The sequence below is a fragment of the Bemisia tabaci genome, chromosome 1 (assembly GCF_918797505.1).
Source record: "Bemisia tabaci chromosome 1, PGI_BMITA_v3".
Taxonomy (NCBI): Eukaryota; Metazoa; Arthropoda; class Insecta; order Hemiptera; family Aleyrodidae; genus Bemisia; species Bemisia tabaci.
In genome coordinates this window covers 37,630,286-37,657,227 of record NC_092793.1, presented here as the reverse complement: position 1 = coordinate 37,657,227, position 26,942 = coordinate 37,630,286, and the positions used below count along the sequence as shown (strand labels likewise).

Below are 26,942 nucleotides of genomic sequence, written 5' to 3'. Positions count from 1 at the left end.
AACATTTTTGAGATAGAGTCCCTTTATACCCAGAGTTACGACAACTCACTTTTGGTTGGGCCAGGACTGGGCTGAAAGTGGCCTAAAAAAAAATCCAATTCTGATTGGTTCTCGCTCATGGAGGCCGAAACTAGTGCACCAAGATGGCGGTACCTCGAATGTGAACAAGAATAATGAAAATATTACCTAATTGTGGTTTATCAAGAGTAAATTGTTATTTCCATCGGTCTAAAATGAAAATAGATTAAGAAATTATTCACAAACCAATCTAATTTTCGTTTTAATTGATCAATTTGTTGATGTTGTTGTTTTTGTGTGACAGACATCGCAGGATTCCTGATCCTTATCCCTCAATATCGTTCGTTTGAGTGCACTAGTTTCGGCCTCCATGGCCAGCCAAGGTCGGCTGCCAGTCAGCTGATAATCGAGTTGTCGTTACTCTGGGTATAAAGGGACTCTATTTTGAGACACTTCCTTCCTTCAACAGTTGCGCCAGCTTCCCTCAACAGTTGCGCCGTCGAGACAAGGCCAAAATAAGGCTCACCGATGGTATTCTGAATCAACGATCACCATCCTCTGGAGGATTGCTCTGTGTCAAGGCGGATGAAGAATGGTGGTCGCATTTCGATTTTGGCTGCCATCTTGAAGCACTGTGACGTCAGGAGGGTACGGCTTTTGCCATGCAATTCGAGGTTGAGCCGACTCCCCCGGCCTCGGCCGGCCCATGTACCCGATGTACCCGATACCGTGTGACGTCTAGAGTACCTGTATAGCGAGAGTATGGACAGATCGCTTCATGGAGGGCATAGAGTACAATAGAGTCGCAAAGTACTGGAACGCCGATGAAGCCAATCCATTAACAGGCGTTTCCGAGCCGCGTGTGCTCCGAAAATTGTGAACCATTTGTGAACCTAACGGCATTTTGTAACACGGCGGCTTATGGAGAAATCAAGAATTGCTTGTGTTTTTTAGGTATTTTATAATCCAATCAGCATTAATTTTTGCAAATTTTGCTATTTAAAGGTAGTCAAAGCCATAATGAATCCATTGATGTATATTACTCCTGGATAATATTCATATTGGGATTTAATTTCTGACTTATACCAAGTGTGAACCAACCGGCATTTCTTATCACGGCGGCTTACGGGAAAAGCAACGACTGCCTGTGTTTTTTCGACATTTTTTAATTTCATCGATATTAATTTGTGCAAATTTTGCTATAATTAGATAGTCAAAGCCATAATAAATCCATTGATGTATATTACTCCTGGATAATATTCATACAGGGATTTAATTTCTGACTTATACCAAGTGTGAACCAACCGGAATTTTTTAACACGGTGGCTTATGGAGAAATCAAGGACTGCTTGTATTTTTTCGACTTTTTTAAATTCCATCGGTATTAATTGGTACAAATTTTGCTTTAAATAGATATCCAAAGCCATAATGAATCCATTAATGTAAGTTACTCCTGGATAATATTCATATATGGACTCAATTTCAGACTTATTACCGGCCTACTTGGCTAGAGTCCCTTTATACCCAGAGTTACGACAACTCGATTATCAGCTGACTGACAGCCGGCCTTGGCTGGCCATGGAGGCCGAAACGAGTGCACCCAAACGAACGATATTGAGGGATAAGGATCAGGAATCCTGCGATGTCTGTCGCACAAAAACAACAACATCAACAAACCGATCAATTAAAAATAAAATGAGATTGGTTTGTGAATAATTTCTTAATCTATTTTCATTTTGAACCGATGGAAATAACAATGTACTCTTGATAAACCACAATTAGGTAATATTTTCATTATTCTTGTTCACATACGAGGTACCGCCATCTTGGGGCACTCGTTTCGGCCTCCATGAGCGAGAACCAATCAGAATTGGATTTTTTTTTAGGCCACTTTCAGCCCAACCCTGGCCCAATCAAAAGTGAGTTGTCGTAACTCTGGGTATAAAGGGACTCTATTCTCCGGAGACTAGTGTGCGGCGACTAGCGACGACGCATACGCAGAGACTCGCGCTCAGCGCTCCCCACCTCCCCACTCCCGACTCGGCTCCGTTCGTCGGCTAGGTCCACACACATCGAACCAGCCAAGTATAGAGTCCCTTTATACCCAGAGTTACGACAACTCACTTTTGGTTGGGCCAGGGTTGGGCTGAAAGTGGCCTAAAAAAAAATCAAATTCTGATTGGTTCTCGCTCATGGAGGCCGAAACGAGTGCACCAAGATGGCGGTACCTCGTATGTGAACAAGAATAATGAAAATATTACCTAATTGTGGTTTATCAAGAGTAAATTGTTATTTCCATCGGTTCAAAATGAAAATAGATTAAGAAATTATTCACAAACCAATCTCATTTATTTTTAATTGATCGGTTTGTTGATGTTGTTGTTTTTGTGCGACAGACATCGCAGGATTATTGATCCTTATCCCTCAATATCGTTCGTTTGGGTGCACTCGTTTCGGCCTCCATGGCCAGCCAAGGCCGGCTGTCAGTCAGCTGATAATCGAGTTGTCGTAACTCTGGGTATGAAGGGACTCTACCGGAGAACTGGACAAAACAGCCTCGAAAAGTGACTTCAACGGCGATCCAGTACTTTGCGACTCTATTGTACTCTATGATGGAGGGCTTAGGGCCCAAAAGTGCAGCCACCCTTCTAACCAACCTCTAACGCACAAAATTTCACTGCCAGTCTGCAGGTTCCAATTCTAACCAAGATGGCCAAGAATGTACATAAATGAGCGTTCTTCCGCAAAATTGAGTAAATTTATGCAAAAACTGAGTCAAACACGTGCTTAATAAACGACGGTTCGTAACAATAGTATTAGTAAATCGTTCTGAATAATTGAAATTCAATGGTTGGCTGCATTTCTGGGCCCTAACTTTATTCGCAGAAGCATCGGTGAAGGCCTGATGGATTTTCGGAGTTTCACGTCTGTCCATACTCTCGCTATACAGGTACTCTAGTGACTTGCTCTAGTGACGTCCAGAGGGTACGAAATGCGACCACCATTCTTTATCCGCCTTGACCAGAGACAAGAGACCCTCCACTAGTATCTTGGTCATTGCCTGGCCATTGTGGAAACTTTTACTTTCGGGACTTCAGCATTCTACTGTTTAGAGTCTACTGTTGACTTACCGAGAGTACCTATATTGAGAGAGTATGGCCACTGGAATTACCACCTCTGATTGGCTCAGCCATCTTAGGCTGAATGGAGCCCTTAGGACCCAAAAATGGCGGACGCCATAAAGTTAATGTAATGCAAAATGATTCAAAATGTCTTTGCTTATCGTAACGAGAACTTTACCCAAATGCACTATTGCGACTTTTTTACATATTTTTAAGGCTTATCGTGTGCAATTTTCGAGAAAAATGATCTTAGATGTAGTAAGGTTGGCAGCAAGCGCGGTTGGTGATAACCGTCAAAAGTTGGCAATGACCCCCCTCCCATCCTCAAAAACCAAAACAAAGCACCGCCATTTTTGGGTCCTAAGCCCAGCCTAAGCCTCTCCATGGGACTTGTCTCTGGCCTTGACTCTTGACTCTAGGGATGTCGATTTTTTTGAAAAATCGATTACGCGAATCGATTCGATTTTTTTCGAAAGATCGATTAATCGATTTAAAATCGTACCTCAAAAATCGATTTTTAAAATCGAATCGAAAAAATCGTTTTTTCCCGCGCACGAGCTAATTTCAGGCTAAGAAATTTTTAAAGTGAAAGAAAGTTCTACTAGTGGCGTTGATTAAATCGGTAGGCAGGATAATATAAGTAGGTAGTGTAAGTGAAAGTTCAACTAGTTCAAGGAATGCTTGACGTTTGACCGTTTTGACGGTTAAGAAGTTTTGTTTACAGTATTCATTCAAATTTCAAAGAGGTTATGGTCGTTATGGTTATGGTGCTTGAAGATCTGTTCAGCAATTGCAATTAAACCTAAAAGAATGTATTAGAAAGTTTACCAAACGCTAAATACCTTTCTTCTGGACCCGCGTTTGAACGTAAGTAGGTTTGACGTGACGTTAAAAGAGTAATTTAAACTTTAAACAGAGCGAAAAAGTCTGAACGATTTTTTCGATTTTTTAAATAGAAAATCGATTGAATCGATAAATCGCCTCTCACAAAATCGATTCAAAAAAATCGAATCGAAAAAATCGACATCCCTAGACTCTGTGTAGTGTGTATTCTCTCTGATCCCATAGAGAAAAAAAAGGAGGTGTTTGCATCTTGAGGATTTGTACCCACCTACGTCATTAATGTAAACAAGACGCTCGTTGAGGGTTATGTTGACGCTGTAAAAACGGACCATAATGTCCGATTTTTTTACTTAAGGTTAATCTTCAGCGTTAGTTCTGAAAAAATCCACCACGTCGCGCTGCTAAAATCTGACTCCGAAATCAGCGATTATTTAAATATGAAGAGAAAGACTCTAAATTCTGAAGCTAATAAGTTCTAGCAGCATGTCTGAAGAATGTGTAAAGTCAAAGATGAGCTTTCAAAGTTGCACAATAAAGGCTGGAATTTGATCCCCGTTTTCCTTATGGGAATCCAATGAGTGTGAGAGAGACAGCTCACGGTTAGAGTACCTGTATAGGGAGAGTAGCGACAGATCTGAAACTCCGAAAGTCCATCAGGCCTTCACCGATGCCTCCGCGAATAAAGTTAGGGCCCAAAAGGGCAGCCAACCTATGAATTTCGAATGTCCAGAACGATTTACAAATACAATTGTTACGAACCGTCGTTTAGAAAGCATGTATTTGGTTTACTTTTTGCATAAATTTACTTATTTTTGCGAAAGAACGCTCATTTATGTACATTCTTAGCCATCTTGGTTAGAATTGAAATCTGTAGGCTGGCAGTGAAATTTTGTGTGTTAGAAGTTGCTCAGAAGGGTGGCTGCACTTTTGGGCCCTAAGCCCTCCATGAACCGATCTGTCGCTACTCTCCCTATACAGGTACTCTAGCTCACGGTGGGAGAGAGATATCTGCCAACTGCTGAGAGCGATCAAGCGCGATTGGTTGCATCAAGGTCATCATGCTTAACCCTACTTTTTTCTGGGATCAAATTGCAGAGCTTCAGAAATGACTTTTCACGTTGCTTTTAGGGTCAATAGGAAGAAGAATGTTATAGCTAGAACTTATTTATCTTCGATTTAAACAGAAATTCCTTCAACTTTTATAAAAGCTCAAGGACTCACGTGGTGCTGTACGGACTCTAAAACACAGCGGTGGCGCCCCCTGCGCGGAGAAATTTCTTACTTCACGCAGCTGTAGATACACCTTAAATCAACTCTTTATTTAATTTCAAGCATTCCAAAAAAATCGACAGGATAAAAACGTCGCTGTACCCAATGACGTCATCAAAACTATAGATACTCTATGAAAAATTCCAAGATGCCCGAAATGCAAACACCTCCTTTTTTTTCTCTATGCTCTGATCCCATCGATGACCAGAGAAAACTGAACGTGTCAATGACGAAATAATTATTGTTATGAGTGGTGTGATATTTGTGGGTTTCAGGCCGTAAATGAGAAATACGCCGTGCACAGCGCTGATGAGGATGTCGAAACTGGAAACATTACGTCTGTGAATGCTGATGCCAGAGCAGCAGGTGTGACGGGTAGAAGCACTGTTCACAGTCCGCGAGTAGTTCTCTACCGAATCCTGAGGACTGTCCTCATGGCCCTCAGCTTATCAGCTCTCCTTGTTATTTCACTGTCTCTTGTGTGGTACTTTTTGGGCTTCATGTTCCTTGTACAAATTGTGATAGTCGCCGTCGTTGTTTACCTCACAGCTGGTGGGGGATACAAATGGCTCTACCTCTTATTACGAACGGGTCCCCGTGATCTGACGTGAGTAATTGAACCATTATTTCCTCTCTTAATATAGAATGGTAGCTTTCTATTTACTCTTGCCTCTTTTTTGTAATTAGCCTCAAGCGCCGTACTTAATCTGAGAGTTGATAAGCCTCGGTACTGTTGTCCTCACATGACGATTCCACAGGACGTCAATTCGTTCCTCCTCGGCTACACTCTAGTATTAAAATATCTTGTTTACATGGATATTAGATCATCTCCAGGTAATAGAATTGCCATGGACACAGCCCCTCCTCGGAAAGTTGTAATGGTATGTAACTACTGGACACCAGTGCTTACTTACTAGTGCTCCGACAGATCGTTCTTTTTTGAGACTCGGTCATGATGATTCGACTCACTAACATGATCCGATCATTTTACTTGTTCACGGATCACTGTACAGATCATCTCGTTCATTTTGCTGGCACCTCCCATCAGACGAATCATGCCTCAATCTAAGCTGGAGGGAAAAGGAAGGGGATTTTTTTGCCTTATCATTAGAGTTAGAATATGCATTATGCCAGGAATTATGAGATAAATTATTTTTTAAAATCATTAATTAATTTTTAAAAAAAATAAAAGGGTGTAGTTCCGTACTCGGGCTTATTTTCATACCCGCAAACGGTACCCCCTCCACAGTTCCGTACTCGGGCTTCTTTATTTAAACGAAGTTGGATTTACATAGAGTACCTTTATAGACAGAGTATGCTCTATAGACAGAGTGTGGCCATTTTTGTGCCGGTTTTTCATTTGTCGCGTGAAAATATGTTGACACGATGTAGTTTTTCTGTAGTAAAAAGATACGAATGACCACACTTCGTCTATAAAGGTAGATTGACATAAGGTTAGGGTAGGTAACGTTAGGTTAGGTTAGGTAAGGTTAGGTTAGGTAGGGTTAGGGTAGATAAGGTTAGGGTAGATAAGGTTAGGTTAGGTAAGGTTAGGTTAGGTTAGGTTAGGTAGGTTAGGTAAGGTTAGGTTAGGTTAGATTAGGTTAGGTATACTCAAGACCAATCCACACAGGTCAGTCATTGCGCAGCTTTTTTGAAATCCACTCCCCCCTTCCGCCGTAACTCGTAGCACTCAATGCTACACGAGAATCATCTACGAAAAGCCCGGTTGATAAAATCCATCTGTTCCACCACTCATCAAGTACCATCTTTTCCCTCCATTTGTTTACGTCATGAGTGTGTATCGGTCCATCTTGTGTTTTTCTATATGTGTCTTGAAAGAGAGAAGCCCGAGTACGGAACTGTATGGGGGTACCGTTTGCGGGTATGAAAATAAGCCCGAGTACGGAACTTTTTCCAAATAAAATAATGTAAATAAACTAATGGAAATAAAATAATAAAAAAACCACCGTAGGTCATAAACCCCACTCTCGTTTCAGATCATTTGGTCAATGTACAGGCCTCATCGGTCAAATGAATGATATAACAACTAAACAGCTCATTCATTTTTGCCAACCTTCCTCAAATAAATACTAGAAGACTGAGCAATGTCAAAATAGTGAAGTAATTCAACTCTGTTTTGAGTTTTATGGTTAAGGGCCAAACAACGGATCAGTTAGATCATGGGCATGAGCCATAATGAGCCGTAGAAGGAAACGGATGAAAATATGCCCAATGAATGAATGAGAGTCTTCGGATCAAATGAGCTGTGGAGCAAGACGGATCACATGAACGAACAAGGGTTCACAGAACATCTCGGTCATGTGAACGAGCTGAGTTGTTATGAGGTTATGACCGCCTAGAGGTGTCGTCAGCTAAGTTGACGGTTGCTTACTATCGGTTTGCAGGCGTTTTCGCGTCACTACTATCCACTTGAAAACATCAGACTCTCTCAGAAGCAAGAACACAAGCTTAGATAAGTTTTTTAATACTTTCAAACCCTGTAACGCTTTAATTTTTAGTCATACAAATCACAACCACAAAGAGGTCGCAAATCATAACTGATTAGTAATTTTTTTACGATACGATCATGAGACTGATGTTTTCCATGTGGATAGTAGCAAACGCCGCTTTGTTCAAAGGCTCAAATTCGTCGTTGGGGCTTGCAAACCGAAAATTAACAACCTTCAACTTAGCCGACGACACCTCTGGATCAGTAGATCCTGTCAAATCATGCGATCGTTTCCTAAGATCCGGTTGATTTTAGTCGTGATGACTCGCAGTGAGTGCTCCCATTCCTCAGCTAATTTCTTTAATATTTTGTTGTACATTTAAAAAAATAATTGTCTGCGCAGGTATTCAGATTGGTCACTAGCGCTTAACAGATCACGAAGAGTCGGATCATTTGGTGTGATCTGATTGCGTGACTCGTTCATTCTCGGGATTCGTTCATATGAACGAATCAGATCATGAACGACAGTTCTCTATTACTTACTTGTCTGCAAGGGGTTAAAAGGCTCTGAAAATAATATTTTCTAGTTATGTGATAACTAATCTCTTGATTGCTGGAAGATCATGTCATTCAAAGGCATTCTGTACTTACTACAGATCCAATTCAATTCAGTTTTATTCTTTTCCAATAAACATAATTTCATTACAGAGTAGACTCCTTCCCCCACAAGAGCACAGCTTGAGTGGTGGGTGTCAGCAGCCGGATTGTTGAAACTTTAACTGGCTATGTCAGCACGATAAGACAAGACATAGAAGTTGGCCGAATGCAATTGCCAGCCATAGCATTGCCATCATTTCCCGCTTCCTGCGAGTCACATGACTAGTCATGTGCCATTTGCTTTAAAACGTTTTCCCGCGTCTTCCTCCGATGGATGCGATTAGCTTGTGTCACACTATACTCACGAAATACTCCATCTAAATGTCAAGGTCAAGTACTGTGATAGGTCCAAGTCATTGCATAAGCCAATCAAAACACCTGGCCTTGATATTTTGATGGCTAGTTTTGATAGTGTGACACAGGTGTTTGAACGAAAATGGATGCAATGTGTCATGCCGCACCAACAAAATACGACTCAGGTTTGTCATGACAGTCATGTACTGTGACTTCACGAGTATACCGGATCCTTTTCCGCGTAAAAGTGACCATTTTGAATGGGTCGGTTCTTAAATTAGCTTTTGTTGACTTTGGGAGGTGATTTCAAGATTTTTTAATGGCACCATCGTTCTCTTCATAAAATTTGCCATTGGAATCAGTTATCAATTTGTAAATTCTCGCACCGTGCAACAGGCCCATTGCAGATAATGTAAAGCGTTTTGGAATTATCTGAACCTCTTTTTTGTCCTCCTCTAATATCTGAAGAAGCACATCACCGCAAGAGTTGTCTGAATCTCTTTCCATTTCATATATGCTCTACAAAGCACTCTCTTAACCCTCTTGATATCTGTTTCAGTGCTCTGCAAAGATATCTGCGTTTCCTCTTTAGTGTCAGACTGTTTTCGAGAGGAGACCTAACTGTAGCTGATATTTTCCGCAGACACGTAATTAAAAATCCTACCAAAGTCATCTTCATTTTTGAAGGGAAGGAATGGACCGCCCAGGAGGTTAGTTTGGCACTTAGTATACGTTAAAATTTGAGTACTTAAAAAAAAAACCGCAGCCCCTTAAACTCATGCTTAACACTGTGGAAAAACTGATTTCTACCAAATTCCAGTACATAATCGCCAGCTGATCTGATTGAGACACCATTGGTATCGGGCAGCAGAGCGGAATGATTTTTTTCTTCCATGATAGTATCTGTCATTTTTACAAACCAAACACAAACACAATGTTACAAACACAAAAAAAATTTTGAAATTGATGGCTTCTCTTTGTAGTACTTCATGCGGTATGAATTTTTGAAGTTTACTGCCTTCTATTCTCTGATATTGAGTCTTAAAATTATGAGAAAAGGGTCATTCTATGCCAACTGGTGCCACTTTGAAAAAGTGACCCCCTCAGAATTCGATGAAAGAGCTGTATGCAAAAACGACATTTTTCGCCCCCCCACTAGAATTTATTCAAACTTCGTCTATCAGTTACTAATACTGGAGCGCTTCTTTCCCCAAATTTTCAGACCCCCAAAAAATTTTGGGGGGGCGCTAGGGGGGGTGGAAGTCAAAACCTGCGACCCTCGATATCTTCCGAACGAAACAAGATATTGAGGCCCGGTTTGGACGAAAAATCGTCTAAAATTGCATACTTTAAGATTCTAGAGGTCAAAATCCCAAAATTAAATTTTTAACTTAACTTATGTGCTTTTTTCAGTTTTTGAGGAAAAACAATTTCTTTTAAACAGATTAAACTGAAATTTCACATTTTTTGATTTGAACCAAAACCAGTTTTTTAAATTGTTCGTCTTTTTCCGCATCCAACGAGTGGTCTTATAAGCTGGGGAACCGAACGGTTCCGGAGATATGATCGATTGAAGTTTCCGCTCAACGCGCGCCGACCGATTTTCGCGCGCAAAAAAGTTGGATTTGACTGTTATTAAACCAGATTTAATGTTCAAACTGAGCAAAATGTATTATTAGGGACTCTTGAGGGTCGCTGAGTCCAGAAATTACAGATACTTCCAAAAAATTCACGTTTTTAAAATTACAGCTCCATACAGGACCACTGAGCGGCCGGTCGGCGCTCAGTGGGCCTCTAAAATAGCGCTACGACGATTTTTAGACGATTTTTCGTCCAAACCGGGCCTCAATATCTTGTTTCGTTCGGAAGATATCGAGGGTCGCAGGTTTTGACTTCCACCCCCCCTAGCGCCCCCCCAAAATTTTTTGGGGGTCTGAAAATTTGGGGAAAGAAGCGCTCCAGTATTAGTAACTGATAGACGAAGTTTGAATAAATTCTAGTGGGGGGGGGCGAAAAATGTCGTTTTTGCATACGGCTCTTTGACATACTTAATGTCCATGCACAGCTAAGTTTAAACCCAAAATTTAAGTTGATTCAAGCTCCTGTTGGGCTTTTATTAGACACTGGAAGTTCGCAAAAGGTTTCTAAAAAATCAACCCTTCTTGTATAGTTGAAAAGCCCTGAAAAAGAGCTTTTCAGACATGTACAGCAAAATTGGGCATAACTCAAAATCTTTTCCTGGTGCCAATTTCAATTTTTACATTGCCACAACTCAAAATCGAACCTTTTGATTTCGTTGAAAATTTCGTGAGAGGTTGATGATACTGGTACTGAAAAAAAGTTGCGGGGCTCGCTTTAGCGCCCGTGAGTCGGTGAATTCCCGGAAATCCAGCTGCGAGACTGGGATTGCGAAAGCGTTGTTGCCAAATTGACCTGTCAAGAACGGATAAGCCCTTGTTGCACACGATCAAACTGGCAATATTGCTTTTGCAAGCCCTGTCTTGCAGACGGAATTCACGCACTCGCGGGCGCTAAAGTGAGCTCAGCTATGCAACTTTTTTTGCTGTATAACTTCTGAATCCAGCGAGTCTCCACTCTAAAAATTTGCACATGCTTAGGCGACAGTATCATCAACCTCTCACGAAATTTTCAACGAAATCAAAAAGTCCGATTTTGAGTTGTAGCAATTTAAAAACTAAAATTTGCACCGGAAACAAACTTCGAGCTCTGACTAATTTTGTTGTACCTGTCTGAACAGCTCTTTCTCAGGGCTTTCCATTCATGCCAGAACGGTTGATTTCGGACAAATCGTTCTGGAGTTATACATCAATGAAGTGGCAACATCCATCGTAAGAGACCAACTTTCACGAACTTTCAGTGTCCAATAAAAGCCCCACGGAAGCTTGAATCAACTTAAAATTTTGGATTTTAACTGAGCTATGCATGAATATGAAGTAAGTCAAATTTCATCAAATTTTGAGGGGGTCATTTTTTTAAGTGGCACCAGTTGGCATGGAATGACCCAAAAACCTACCTTTTACTGTAATGGACCAATACCTTTTACTGTAATGGACCAATTGGATTGCATTTTGCAAAAAGGAACCAAGAGCATTCCAATGTCGCTAAGCTTGTGCAACTTTGTTTACCTTGCAAATATAAACTGATCATCTCAAGAAGATTCATCTTCACTCTGAATAAACTACAAATTCATGACGAAAATTACCTTTGAAAATTTAATTTTTTGCATGCTTTCAATAATCGTATTGCAAAGAATGTAAGTTGTACAAGCCTAGCAACATTAGAATGCTCTTGGTTCCTTTTTGCAAAATGCAATCCAATTTATCTGAAAATATGGCAGTTGCCTCATTTTGAGTTGGCGATCAAGGGAAGTAATGGGAGTAAAATGATGATGGAGCAGAAATCCCACTAATGGGTCAGTGAAGTCCTTTTTTTTATCGTGTCATTCTAAAATAATAGTTAGTTGCGAGGCTTATGGTTTTTCTCATAACTGTTTTTGATTACTTGAACGGGAAAAAAAATTCACACATAAGTGACAAAAATTAGGGTAGCTGGAAACAAGGTTTGAAATGTGCGCACATGGTTCTCAACATCTCGCATCTCAATCAATATGACAGCAGAACCTGTCGTGGAAGAGCACACGATGGCGGTGTGTTGTCTTGTTAGTAAGCTGAGGGATGTGTTGACTTTGCCACCGCCATCTTCCTGTCTATGAAATGTAATGTTAAGATTTGGCGGGGATAACGAATGGGATGGTTCAAACATGTTTTTGAGGATCCCTCTATAGGAAGCATTATTTCATCGTGAAAACAATTTTTTGTCCGATATTTATTTGCACATCATTTCTCTCTTGCACTGAAAACAGTTGGAAAGCTATTTGCATGCAAATCTCACCCGACTTTGACTGGCCCATTGTGGTATTGACTGAATTTTTTGTCAGAAGCAAAGCTAATGTTCCAGGATAAGCTTTTTTAACCTTACTCTTTAAAATCTGAAAGCTCGGAAGGGTGTTTATGTTTCTTTTCTTTGTTATAGGTAGAAGAATACAGTAATAAAGTAGCCAATGTCTTCAAAGCCCAAGGCTTCAAAAAAGGAGATGCAGTTGCTTTGATGTTAGAAAACAGGCCAGAGTTTGTGTGCATATGGCTTGGTTTGTCCAAAATAGGTGTTGTTACAGCTCTCATCAACTACAATCTTCGTCAAAACTCCTTGTCTCACTCAGTGAAAATTTCGGATGCAAGTGCATTTATCTTTGGAGAAGAATTGTTGCAAGGTAAGAGTCAACATGGATGAAGTTTTCGCCTAATCATTCAGCGTACTCAAAACTTTCAAGAATCGAGACATGCACTTTTGCAGTGCAGGTTTTCATTGCCTGGTGTGCAATCGCAACGGCAACCGTGACACATATTCTTTCTCCTCTCATAACCTTTAAAATAAATTAATTTTTATGAGATTCCCATGGCTCCAACTGTCCGTGTCAAGCTTCAATATTCTAATTCCAAAACAAACTGTTTTCAGAATTCAATTTTAAAGACTCAAATGGTAGCATCAGGAACGAAAAGAATTGCTGCCCGTAAGGCGCACCTAAGGTTGAGTATTAATAATAAATGGCTCCCCTTAGATCGTGGGGTACCTTTTACTTAAAATTATCGCTGAAGTGTTTACTGATTTTTACCCTGAAAAAAAATTGTGCTGAAAATACTGATATAAAGCATTTATGTTTTACAGATGTGTTAGAAGTGGCAGAAACACTTAATAATGTACAACTCTTTTCTTGGAATGGTAGTAAAGAATCCAAAATTGAAAAATTTGGTGATGGATGTTTGGTCAATGACATTTACTCAATGATCCAGGATGCCTCCCCTGCCATTCCTACAGTGACAGAGAAAATTGGTTTCCATGATAAACTTTTGTACATTTATACTTCAGGAACAACAGGACTACCGAAAGCTGCTGTAATCACTAATGCAAGGTAATTTTCAAAAAATGGAATCAGTTAGTTTTTATATCATCTCGTTAAATATAAAACCATAGCAGTTCACACAGAAGGCTAAGAAATTGGGCGCCGGCTAAATTTTGAAATTTTTTACATGATGCTCCTTCCAATCTCCTGTTTAAGATGAGGTTTTAAAATCGAACATTATGTGCCAATCTCGAGAATATTGGGACTGAAGAGTACATTTTTCAGCAGTTGGTTCAACACACGTCATCAAAGAGAAAAATGAAGGTAATCTAAGAATGAGCTCCTACTTCCGCATCTCAGGCTAGCTGGGTGAATAAGACAGCATGACAACTCAGTTCAAAACCAAAGGCTTTGCACCTTTGACTTAGGGGCGGTGCTACTTCTTTGTTTGATAACACTCGTTAAAATGATGAAAAGTGCACTCTTCAGACGAGACTCTTTCGAGATTGCTACTTTAAAGATTTAACCTTATCTTACCCAGGAGACCGTAAGGAACATAATTTAAAAAATTATCGAAATTCACCCAGCGCTGAATATCTTTGTATTCCATGCTGTCCTTTAAAGAAAGCGGAAGGGATTCATTTAATATCCCATCAAGTTTTAACTTAATGTGCTTTCCTCCGCTAAAAATGACCTAATATTATTCCTGCAAATTTCACCTTCAAAATGCATAACCTATGTACATCAATTCATGAGATCTTTGATTGCACATCGACCCTACCTTCTTGTCATCAATGTTACAAGTGGATGTCCAGAGGAAATGACAAAACTTTTTCTCATGAATTAGCTGAATGCGTTCCTATAAATGCCAGTCTGCGCACACGGATACAATTTGTTTACGAGGTTTGGGAGCTGTGGTGGCCACCAAATCGTCCTAAATCTACGAACAAGCCTCAACATTTTGCTGAAGATTCCCACGTTAAAAAAGCTAAGACTAATCAATGTTGCATATCTCAAATTTAATTAGACGTGCGACTAATAATGTTATTGAATATTATGAGTTACTATGTCAAGTTGTTTTTAACAGGTATTTATTTTTGGCGGGTGCTATAGCATATCAAGTTGGATTCAGAAATAGTGACAGATTTTACACTCCACTTCCACTATACCACACCGCTGGTGGAGCCATGTGTGTAGGTCAAGCTGTTATTTATGGTGCAACTGTTGTCATACGAAAAAAATTTTCAGCCTCACAGTATTTCTTGGATGTTGTCAAATATGAGTGCACGGTAAATTTCTCTTCTTTCATTACAAAATAGGTATTCTACCTAGGTAGATTGCCTTCATTTCTCTCAGTTACAAAGCCGTCATTATTCTTTATCAAAGTCTTTTTAAACTCTGAGTAGGTGTCCGGATTTTTTTTTTTTTACTTAAATGACCATAACTTTGTCAATTTCCAATTGAGTTAATCTTGGTTTCAATTCAATCAATAGAAAGGCTTCTTTGAAAACACTTGTTTTGAGCACAGCACTTTTGAAAGTTAGAGAATGCAGCTTACAAATTTTGGCCTCTAATTCCGAAAAGGTGAGTTGAATCATCATAAAAGTATAATATGTGTTACCAAAGATTCGTGAATGCTGTATAATTGATCTTCAGAACAGAGACAAATCTTACAATACGACCCTCTACAGGCAAACTCTTCGACTATAGCTTTTCAGTTGATCTTTCAAATTAAACCAAGACAATTTCCTAACTCACATAATCTTTTGGTAATTTGTTGACATAAATACATGATTTTGGAGGTTTTTTCAAACTCTTGGTTGGTATCAACAAGAAAAGTTACTCACAGATGGATTTTACCAGTTCTGGTTGGAGTTACTCGCTGAAATTTGGATGCTATGAGGTATTTTCATTGTAAAACCCATTTTTGACCTCACTTTCGTTAGTACTGTTGTGGAGATGAAGATAAGAAAAATGAAAATCTTTATCAGGTACAGTTAGGGGTGTTCAAACGGATTCTTGCCGGAACACTATGGACATCGTCTCTTACCGAAACTGAAACTGCCGGCAGTACTGACAGTGGCAATGATATCGTTAATAGCCAGCTTTTTGAGAGCTCGCAATCAATGCATTTTTGCCTCGTGTGTCGGTTTATCAGATTGCCTGGCGCAGCAGTGCTTAAAATAGATGTACTAATGGCAACAGCTTATTTTCGTCAGCTCCGAAAATTCTGATCGCTATCGGCAAGAGCGCTCTTATTGTAACTTTTTCTTGACGGAACTGTTTCGGTAGCTGACCGACAACTGGTAGAACTGCCCTAGGCACAGTTATAATCTTCAATGGCTGTGTGTCATAGGTAAAGTATCAAATAATTGAGAAAGATTTTGCATAGTGACACATTTTTGAAAATATTTGAAATCATGTGAAATAATTTAATAGAATTGTGGAAAACTCATTTTTCATTTATCTCAGTAACTTTAACTCCACATTTTTTCATAACGTTCAGTAATATGATAAATCATTAAATTGAGATGTCACACAGTTTGAATGAGAATTGCTTATTTCTACATTTTGATTAACATTTTAACGAGAAAAAAAATTGCATATTTATGTTCTAAAGTGAACCAAAATTGGGTAAGGAATGAATTCTATGTCATAAGTACCATTAAACATCTAAGTTTCTTAATGGAATTCTAACCGAAACCAGTAAAATCTATCTATAAGTAAATTTCCTCTTTACATTTGCAACAAAAATTAAAAAAAAAAAAAAAAAAAAAAATAATGTAATCATGTCATCAAATTTACAAAGGGAAGATTAAAAATAGATTCTATGATGAAAATACCAATGATTCTGAAAGTTTCTAAACAAAATGTTTAACAACTAGTGATCCAGTCAAAATAAGTTGCAGAAAAAGGTAGGAACCAGGCATTCTTATGTTTTGCTCCACTTTATGCCCAGTCTCTCCCCTTTGCCCATCCTTTTTTCCATGCGCAGTGCGGTGTGGTGTCAGGAGCTCTCTCACCCTGAAGATTTAACGATTCCAAATTTAAACGCCAGATGTACCAAATAAATTCACTTTTTTGTGCAATTTAGTATTTCTCCCTTTTTCAAAAGGTAATGCATTTTTATTACATAGAAAAAATGTGGATTTTTTTCTGCCAGGTCTATCCTCTCTCCTTACCCCCTCTTTCCCTGTCTCCTCCTCCTTGAGCGGAGCATAGTCAGTTGTTCCCTAACCCAGGAGATGTAGCAATGTTGAAATACAGGGTGTACCAAAAGTCCGTCCCACCCCTGCTAACTTTTGAACGAATTGAGCTAGGGTAATGAAACTTTGGGAATGTTCCTATCTCAAAGGGGACCATCTTTTGGGGGGGGGGGTCAAAATTTTGGTCCCCCCTCAGGGGGGGCGCGGGGGGCCCCCAACTTTTTTTTTTCAAATGGCAACCCCTATCTTGTGATACATCATTCGAAAGAGCATAAAAAACTAAGAATTTTGGCGCAAACCGCAGATCAATATCTTAATTTTTGACCGAGTTATGATAGGTCAAAGGTCAAATTTGACCTATTTTCAAAAAATCATAACTCCGGTTCAAATTATCATAGAGAAAAAAATAAAACGGGAAAATTTACCAAATTGTGTCCGCTTTTAAGTAAAAATTGCAGAAATCACTTCGCTGTAATTTTAAGGGGGGGCTCGGACCCCCAAATACGTCAATTCAAAGGTCATTCAATTTTCCCGCGAAAAAAGGCAATTTCCCCTAGATTTGCCTCCACATTATCTCAGTAAGGTCAAAATTAGTTCAACATTACGTTGGCAAGTCCCCAAATTTCGGGAAAAGTTTAAAAAAAACGAAATTTAAGGTGATTAAATTTGACCGTTTAAATTTCGTTTTTTTTTAAACTTTTCCCGAAATTTGGGGACTTGCCAACGTAATTTTCAACTAATTTTGACCTTACTGAGATAATGTGGAGGCAAATCTAGGGGAAATTGCCTTTTTTCGCGGGAAAATTGAATGACCTTTGAATTGACGTATTTGGGGGTCCGAGCCCCCCCTTAAAATTACAGCGAAGTGATTTCTGCAATTTTTACTTAAAAGCGGACACAATTTGGTAAATTTTCCCGTTTTATTTTTTTCTCTACGATAATTTGAACCGGAAATATGATTTTTTGCAAATAGGTCAAATTTGACCTTTGACCTATCATAACTCGGTCAAAAATTAAGATATTGATCTGCGGTTTGCGCCAAAATTCTTAGTTTTTTATGCTCTTTCGAATGATGTATCACAAGATAGGGGTTGCCATTTGAAAAAAAAAAGTTGGGGGTCCCCCGCGCCCTCCCTGAGGGGGGACCAAAATTTTGACCCCCCAAAAAGATGGTCCCCATTGAGATAGGAACATTCCCAAAGTTTCATCACCCTAGCTCAATTCGTTCAAAAGTTAGCAGGGGTGGGAAGGACTTTTGGTACACCCTGTATAGTTACGTTCCTTTATCTGGGAAACGACAATTTTAAGCATCAAGTGGAAATATTCCAATGAAACAGCTTTTGCAGGTATTAGGCTGTGTCACACTATCAAATCTAGCCATCAAAATATCAAGGGCAGGTGTTGTGATTGGCTTATTTGATGACTTGGACTAATCGCAGCACTTGACCTTGACATTTTGATTGAGTATTTTCATAGTGTGACACAGGCTATAGTCCCCGATCCTGGTACTCCCGATCGTCAACGCCGACGTCACTGGCGCTCTATAATTCCCATTCATTCTGATGGCCCTCAACCAACGAGCACACTCATGAGCCTGTGTCACACTATCGAAGCTAGCCATGAAAATATCATGGTCAGGTGTTGAGATTGGCTTATTCGATGACTTGGACCAATGACAGGACTTGACCAAGACATTTTGATGGAGTATTTTGATAGTGTGACACCGGCTAGTGAACTATTCTTCCAATGCTCCTTTTCTGCCTTGGTCTCTAAACCTGAAGCTAACTCCGATGATATTCTATTTTTATGTATCATCTGATGAAAACTCAGAGCAGAGGGAATTGGTTTACCTCATCATTGTCTATTAATTTTCTAGTATGATCCTAGTTAATTCCCTTGTTTTGTCCTATTGCAGGTTGGTCAGTATATTGGAGAAATGTGCCGCTACATGTTATCAACTCCAGAGAAGCCTGAAGATAAGAATCACAATTTACGAATGATGTATGGAAATGGGTTAAGGCCTCAAATTTGGAATGAATTTGTAACTCGATTTAATATTCCTAAGGTTGCAGAATTTTATGGTGCTACTGAAGGTAATGCAAATATTGCAAACATTGACAATAAAACTGGGGCCATCGGATTTGTTTCCAGACTCGTCCCTTCAATATATCCAATCTCTATCATCCGCGTGGATGAAAATGGAAACCCGGTGAGAAATGCGGAAGGTTTGTGTCAGCGATGCAAACCTGGAGAGCCTGGAGTATTTATAGGAAAAATAATTCCAAATAACCCTGCTCGGGCTTTCCTAGGATACATAAATGAAAAAGAGTCCGAGAAGAAAATTGTGCGAGATGTCTTCTCAAAGGGAGATTCTGCCTTTCTATCAGGAGACATCCTAGTTTCAGACGAGTTTGGTTATTTGTACTTCAAAGATAGAACAGGGGATACGTTCCGATGGAAAGGTGAGAACGTCTCGACATCAGAGGTGGAAGGAGTGATTAGTAACGCAGCAGCCTACAGAGACTGTGTTGTCTACGGTGTTGAAATCAATGGAACTGAAGGGCGGGCTGGCATGGCAGCTATCTTAGACCCAACAAATTCTTTAGACCTTGAAACTGTAGCTCAACAAACAAAGAAAAATCTGCCTTCATATGCTCGTCCTCTTTTTATCCGAGCTTTAAATCAAGTGGAAATGACTGGTACTTATAAGCTAAAGAAATTAGATCTACAAGACGAAGGTTATAATCCTAATAAAATTACGGATAAATTATTTTATCTTGCCTCTGACAGTAAATATCAGCCTCTTACTGCAGATGTTTATCAGCAAATTATAAGTGGACAAATCAGATTTTAAGATTCATGCCTCAGTCTATGCTACCGGTTACCTCATGGAAAAAGTGACCATTCATTTATGCCTGTTGGGTTTAGCCTACTTTGATCAACTCCAATGGTCAATCTAGTGCTCTGATGTGGATTTCTCTTCTTTTCAATTTTTGCAAAGAGGCATGCAAAGTTATGCATTTATCTTCTGTGGTAATGAAGTGAAGACTTTCATAATAATACTTGAAAAATTAATCACCATTGACTTTGGTGCTATTCCGAGGGTGTTATGATGAGTTTTGAAAAAATGTTCAAATCACTGCCTGTCACTCTTTTTTTATGTGACTTTTTTCCTCTCTTATTATTCTTTTTCTGTGTTCGGTCAAGAGGACGGGGGGGGGGGGGGGGTGTTATTTTTTTGAAGAACTCTTTCCTCTTCTTGAAGTCCACACGGAAAAAATTGCTGATTTAACAATTGAATTGCTAAAAGAAGTGACTGCAATGTTTCAACATAGATTTTACAACAGAAAAATGCTACCTTAACCACTTTTGTAAGTTAACTTATTCACGGGGGTGGTTAAAGTAGCATTTTTGTGTTGTGAAATCTACATTGAAACATTGCAGTCAATTTTTCTAGCAATTTCATTTTTTCCGTTCAGTAATCGTGGGAGGGGGAGGGAGAGGGGGGTAATCATCATAACTTTTTTTTCAAATGGCAACCTTTACTTTGTGGTACATTGCTGAAAGAGCAAAAAAAAAAAAAAGGAATTCAAGAAGTTAAAAATAAAAATGAATTAGAAAAATGACGCAACTTCTAGTCAACTTTAGGTATCGCTGTTTCTAAATGGCGGCTGGATAAGGTTGAAATGAGAATCTCAATCAGCAACCTATGAACAGATTATTTGGCAATTTGTCATGCATGGACACAAAATATGCTAGTTTTTCTAGAAGGTCCTGAAGTTTTTCCAGAATAAAGCCACCATCTATTAGAAGAATAAGTGTTTGAAAAACTATTGTCAAATTCGTGCTACACATCTCAAAAATTCCCCTTTTCCCTTATAAGAAGCTAATCGAACAAAGGCCTGGAAAATCACAAGCTCCGCGCCAGCTTGAAAAGGAGCAGCATTTTGAAAAACTAACATGTGATTCCTGCGGGTCAATCCAAAGAACTTCCTAATTGTATATTTGCAACAAATTCGTTCAAAGTTTCCCAGGATATTTTTTTGGCCTAACTTTAAATGGCCAAGGCGGATAAAGAATGGTGGTCGCATTTCGATTTTGGCTGCCATCTTGAAGCACTGTGACGTCAGGAGGGTACGGCTTTTGCCATGCAATTCGAGGTTGAGCCGACTCCCCCGGCCTCGGCCGGCCCATGTACCCGATGTACCCGATACCGTGTGACGTCCAGAGGGTACGAAATGCGATCACCATTCTTCATCCGCCTTGTTAAATGGCTGTCATTTTGAACCAGTGATAAGAGACTTGAACTCAGTGTCAAAAATTTTTTTTTTTATGCTCTTTCTAACGATGTATCACAAAATGGGAGTTGCCATTTGGAGTCAAAGTTTGGGTCCACCCTCTCCCCCTAAGGCCCCTCAACGATTTAGAAGGGACAAAACATACCTCTCTTTGCCTCAGGGTCCGAGTGTTCAACTCAATTGTTCAATTAGAAAAAAATTCATGGAAGGAGTGTGGGACTTAGGGATCACTCTATATTTTTATAGGTTTTTTATAAATCTTGCTAACTAATGTTTGCACATCCCACACCCTGAAGGAGAACTTCGGTGGGGGCAGTGTAACCCTGTGGTGGGAAGCCCCTCCAAAAATGAAAAAAAAATGTAGTAAAACCTCTAGTTTATGTACATTTTAAGTACAGGTCAGAAAAGACTCAGGTTGACAGTGCGAGTGTGCAAGAACGGTTGGCAAAGCCAGGGTCTATTTACTTTAAACTGAGTTTGTTTGAGAACGGGTCTGTTGCTCACAAGAGATACAGCTGTGTGAATGGACGTTCTACATTGCTGTGACAGCGAAGTGAGCTATAACTCAAATTTTCGAAATCAAGTTTTGTTAAAATCTTTCTCGTCGAATTTATTCATATAAAATCACTGATGTAGCTGGAACAGCAAAATTCGTCTTATTTGTATGTCTTGAAACTAGATTTTTGCATGAGAGATAAGAGAGTAAAAATTGATGTCTTTTTAGACACAGCAGCCGCAAGGGGCATTATTCTGTTATAGAAGCAACATAAGTTGTACTTACAACTAAAATGGCGCCCTTTTCTGCCGATTTCTAACCTTAACATTTGTTTGTGGGTCCAAAGTGCAACCACCAGCGCATGCAGAAGATAGTACTTACGGCTGTCTTGCCTAACATGAAAAAAGTAAGACCCTTTTCATATAGTTCTTAGTAAAATTGGTCAATTTTCGATAATGGCCACGATATCTGAGTTTTTAGGGTGATCAGTGGCAGTTTGACTATGAATGGGGGATCCTTCTTATAAAATTGTCCAACAACTCAAGCTCAGACGCTTCTGAGCCTATTTTTTCCCAACTTTATTTTTGCACTTATCTATGTCTCTCTTCGCTATCACGGCAGTGCAGGTTAAATCATATAAAATCATAGTATGCACTTTGAAAAAGTCTAAAGTGCACTCATTAGCAAACCAACTGCGTAGTCACATGCTTTGCCAACCTCCTGCAACCATAGGCAGTTTTCCATAGTGGCCCTTAATCATATTTGTGCTGAGAGAGACGCAAGAAAACCTAACCCAAATAAACAATCAGTTTTGTAAACCATTAAAAATTTTCCATGTGTATGATTTCCATTGATTCAAAGCTTTTGACACACAATGAAAAGGAAAACAACACAAAGAAACAAGGAGGCAACAATCGCTTTATAAAAATTAAAATTATTCATGGACAAATTCTTAGGAGATGTTTCTTTAGGTGAGGTTATCTTACGTCTCTATCAAGGCAAACTTGGTCGCCAGCAACTTAGAAAAACTGCCCGCAGACGAGGGAAAGTTAAAACAATGTTTCACAAAATAGGGGTATTGATAAGGGCCTTTTTTGCCCCCCCCCCCCCCCCCCCCTAGAATCTGGAAATTTATGCGGGTTTTCCAAGTTGACTCAATGCAGTTTACGGAAATAATCATGATCTGGTCCATAGGCCACTAGATACGTGTTAAACGGTCGCCTGAACATGCGTCTGCAGGCATATTTTAGCGAAAATGCGTGTTTTTTCTATCACTCCGAGGCTTTTCTGGCACCGAGCGCATCGTGTAACTAAAACGAGCTTTTAATATGTTATCAGGGAGGCTTTAGGATACATTTTAACCTTGGTTTGGTTTTATCATATGATGCGCTCATAGTTAAAAAATACTTTTTCAAAAGTAGACTTCTAAGGGACAGCTGCAAAAATCTTCCGGAATTACGTCCTAGGGTTTTTTTTTTTTTTTTGCTACAATTGAAAAAAATCTCCATGTAAGAGTTTAAGAAGGCTTGATAACTGCCCTCGTTAATATACATAGCATGCATACAGTTGTAGAGACGTGTTTCCTTAAGATTTTTCCGGATGTCCCTTAGAAGTCGACTTTTGAAAAAGTTTTTTAAACTATGAGCGCATCATCTAACTAAAACCAAACCAGGGTTAAAATGTGTCTTAAAGCCTCCTTGATAACATATCAAAAGCTCGTTTTAGTTAGACGATGCGCTCGGTGTCAAAAAAGCCTCGGAGTGATAGAAAAACACGCATTTTCGCTAAATGCTAATATTCAGGCAACCATTTATCATGTCTTTAGTGGCCTAAGGACCAAATCATGATTATTTCTGTAAACCACATTGAGTCAACTTGGAAAACCCGCATAAATTTCCAGATTCTAGGGGGGGCCAAAAGAGGCCCTCTAGGGAGAGCCAAAAAAGGCCCTTATCGATAGCCCTCCTTTGGCAAATTGTGCGTTGAAGAGAGGATTTCAGACTTCTCTTGATGAGCCCATCCTGATTTTATCTGTGGAAAGTATATACACTTCGCTGTATCTCTGGTGGGCAACAGACTCATTGTTTGCGGATGCAACATTCACATTCCAAACTGTCTTCATCTACTTTGCACATTCTGCTTCAATAATGTTTAGTGTATTCAATGTGTCAATGCCCAACATTGACTATGTAATTAGAACGACCATAGATGACTGCATTTATCAGGTGAAATCTTGTGATGGGTTTCTCCTCCTTCAAAGCTTTGTTAAAAGACTGTTGAATGGAAAGTGACTTAACTCTCTTTGATCCGCATGGAACTGTTAAGTAGGGTTAAAATACTAAATATTCACCTTTAAACTAATAAAAAGTGAAGTGTGTTTCTTCAGCTCCACAAAAATATGGCTTCTAGGTTGCTCTCCCACAATGATTGTGCAACCAGTGAGATTTCCATTTTTTCAGTTACGAATTTTGTTGCAAAATAAACTCCAATAATGCTGTGGGAAAATAATTTCATTTGAGCTGTCTAGTTGTAAGTGACAGACCGTGTGTTCAAACTAAATTTTACTACCAAATATATCAAAGAATTTCCTGCCAACTGGGTTAATCAGTTCCCTTAAACTTATGCTTGCTATTTTTTGGAAGGGAGAAGAACAATAATCCATCGTCAAGAAGATTACTATTTGGCTTTCTAATGCAGAGTATTTTGTAAATATCGAGCATCTGTGGGCCGACGAACGGGAATTGCCATAGTCATGTTTACAAATGTGGAATGTGAAGAAACAAGAAGTGGCCCGAACTGTATATAACTAGGTGGAGAAATGGTGCTGGGTCCACATCATTCCGCGGGGAAAATAAAGCCAAGAAGTTCCAAAAATTATTATTAGATTTAAAACTTATCATAATTTTTGGAACTTCTTGACTTCGTTTTCCCTGCGAAATGGTGTGGACCCAGCACCATTCCTCCACCTTGTTACAAACGTGGAAATATGTATGAATCTAGTTACATTCCATTTCTCCCTGGCCAAGTGCACCTAAATGAAAACCAGCTCACCATTAAAGATATGATATTGTCAACTTGCAAAAGCTCTCTTGCTTTAGCTGGAAGCATCATAAGATATTAAGTGAAAAGATACTGAAGTCTGAGATGTTGCACCTGCTTCTTTGGCCCTGAAGAGGCTAATGAAAAGATGCTCGATGTACCAGAAGTTCCAAAAACTTATACCCCCAGACATTTTCCCTTTCCTTTTGGTCCCAATTGAAAAAGGAGAGAATAGCAAAAAAGAGTCCAGGAAGGTTGATCGTACACCTCATAACCGACTTTCAGAGTCGATGAGGAATTGCTTGATATATTTGACGTAAAATTCACTATGAACATGGCCGATTACTTCCAATTCTAAATGCAATAGACAGTTAGAAAGCTAAAAAAATTACTCAATCCTTGCTTACCAAAATGGTTATAGCGCAGATACTTGCACAACTGGCAAGGATATATTTGATGAACCAATCTGCCAAATGCTAAAGAAAGGACGTTTTATCTGCCCACTGCTGTCATCTCTGCAATTTAATGTTTGTGGAGTTGAAGATGGTTTGATAAGCCATTATTGAAAATTGATTAACCAAGGTCTAATTGAGAATCAAAGTTTAGGGTGTAACTATTTTTGTTATAGCTTCTTGCACTCTAGTGCATTGTCAGGACATAAGAATAGGAAGGAAAGAACATCATTAACTGAAGATAATTGGGATAGTAAAATGAAATAAGAGCAAAAGAAAAAATTAAAAAAAAAAAGTGGATACTGATGACTGTCATCAGTTTTTGGTGTAATTTAATGCTTCCTTCCTAACTTTAGTCTTTCAGACCAGCTTTTTGTACAAGTTGGTCAATGGTCGATTGATTCATTGGATCTATATTTTGATTAAATTAGTTTTGCACTTGCAGCAGGCACTTTTTCTAATGTTTTTTGTGAAGAATTAGAGTAACATGCTTTCAGCTCCCGGAGGAACATAAATTTAACATCAGTCTTCGATGGGTAGAAAATGCTACTCAAAGAAATGAGCGCCTACTCAATATTACATTGCAGTATCATTGCTTGCATTACTAGCCTTGGTAATTCCATGCTGGGCATCAAGTTAAATGGAAAAAAGAAATTAATAAAGTATTGTGTAATTTCATGCGTTTTCTCTTTCTGAGAAATATTTTTTGTAGTTTAATGCTTTATTTTGTCAAAACACATAGTTTGTACATTACCAGAAAATTCCGAAAACAATTTTGAGTGTAGGCACCAATTCATGTGAAAGAATGGATTCATGTATCCATGAATGATATGAACTTTTTCAAATGAACAACTTGGACGACGAACCAAGAGAGGAAGTGGGAACTTGTAAAAATCTACTAAATTTCTAGAATTTAGGAATGGGTAAAGGGCATTCCAAAAAATACAACTAACCCCAATTAGGGCTGCAAATCACAAATATTTTAGCTTAAAGAATAGAAGCTATCACTAATCTAAGGATTTCTATTTTTTGTTTTTATAGTAAAACATTCATACCAAAACCTGTCTTCTTTCTTGACTTTCTTTCTATTATTTGGCTTCACATTCAGCTACATGCTACATACTTAACGAACCACTCAGTGTGCTGCTGTGTTACCGAAAAGAGCAGTAACTTTAGAAATTAAGCTTTGATGCAGTGTCCAAGTGGTAAATATTGAACAAATCCTTTGTTCCTTTGTAACTTGTCGACTCTCTTAAAAAAGAAACAAATTCCTAAAAATTATTCAAATGATTGAAAATTCACAAGTTTATAAGATGGAGTACATGGTTGTGTTTTTGATAAATAGCTTACAAATAGGGTTAAAATTTGCAGAAAATGATGACAATTTGCACCAGATGGCACCGAGATAAATCTCTCATAAACTAATGTGAACTTGTTCAGTTATATATAAAACTAGCGGAAAGGCCATGACTGAAGTCACGGGCCTAGATGCTTCATCACAAATTATTAATTTAATAACGGGGAGCATTAGGTCCTGCTTTATCCTTATCTTTACAGTTACACACTGATTATTCCCCTTTTCTCAAACTTCCTCCATTTAACTCAATTAATATCAATGCATCCCGTTTTATCCATGTCTATCATATTTTATATCGAACGATATATCGGAGATCAATAACATTACCCTGTTTTATCACTATCTATCCTGTTCAATTCTTATCTACCCCGTTTCACACTGATTATTTCCCTTTTCTTAAAATTCCTACCTTTTGTCCCTGTGAATATCAAGAAAGTCCGTTTTATCCCTCTTTATCCTGCTTTATATCGAACGATACATCGAAGATCGATCTACAATACCATATTTTATTCCTATGA

General features: G+C 38.9%; 1 protein-coding gene across 1 annotated transcript in view; it reads left to right on the top strand.

Annotated features, from left to right (window-relative positions):
• Positions 1–26,127, top strand: part of LOC109040304 (long-chain fatty acid transport protein 4) — a 53,373-nt gene extending 27,246 nt beyond the window's left edge. Inside the window, exons 2-7 of the mRNA XM_019056195.2 lie at positions 5,528–5,859; positions 9,215–9,365; positions 12,709–12,946; positions 13,402–13,645; positions 14,664–14,865; positions 18,698–26,127. Of these exons, the coding sequence (XP_018911740.1) occupies positions 5,528–5,859; positions 9,215–9,365; positions 12,709–12,946; positions 13,402–13,645; positions 14,664–14,865; positions 18,698–19,636 (2,106 nt within the window). The 3' untranslated portion in view covers positions 19,637–26,127. The remainder of the gene's footprint in view (positions 1–5,527; positions 5,860–9,214; positions 9,366–12,708; positions 12,947–13,401; positions 13,646–14,663; positions 14,866–18,697) is intronic.
• The last annotated feature ends 815 nt before the right edge of the window (positions 26,128–26,942 follow it).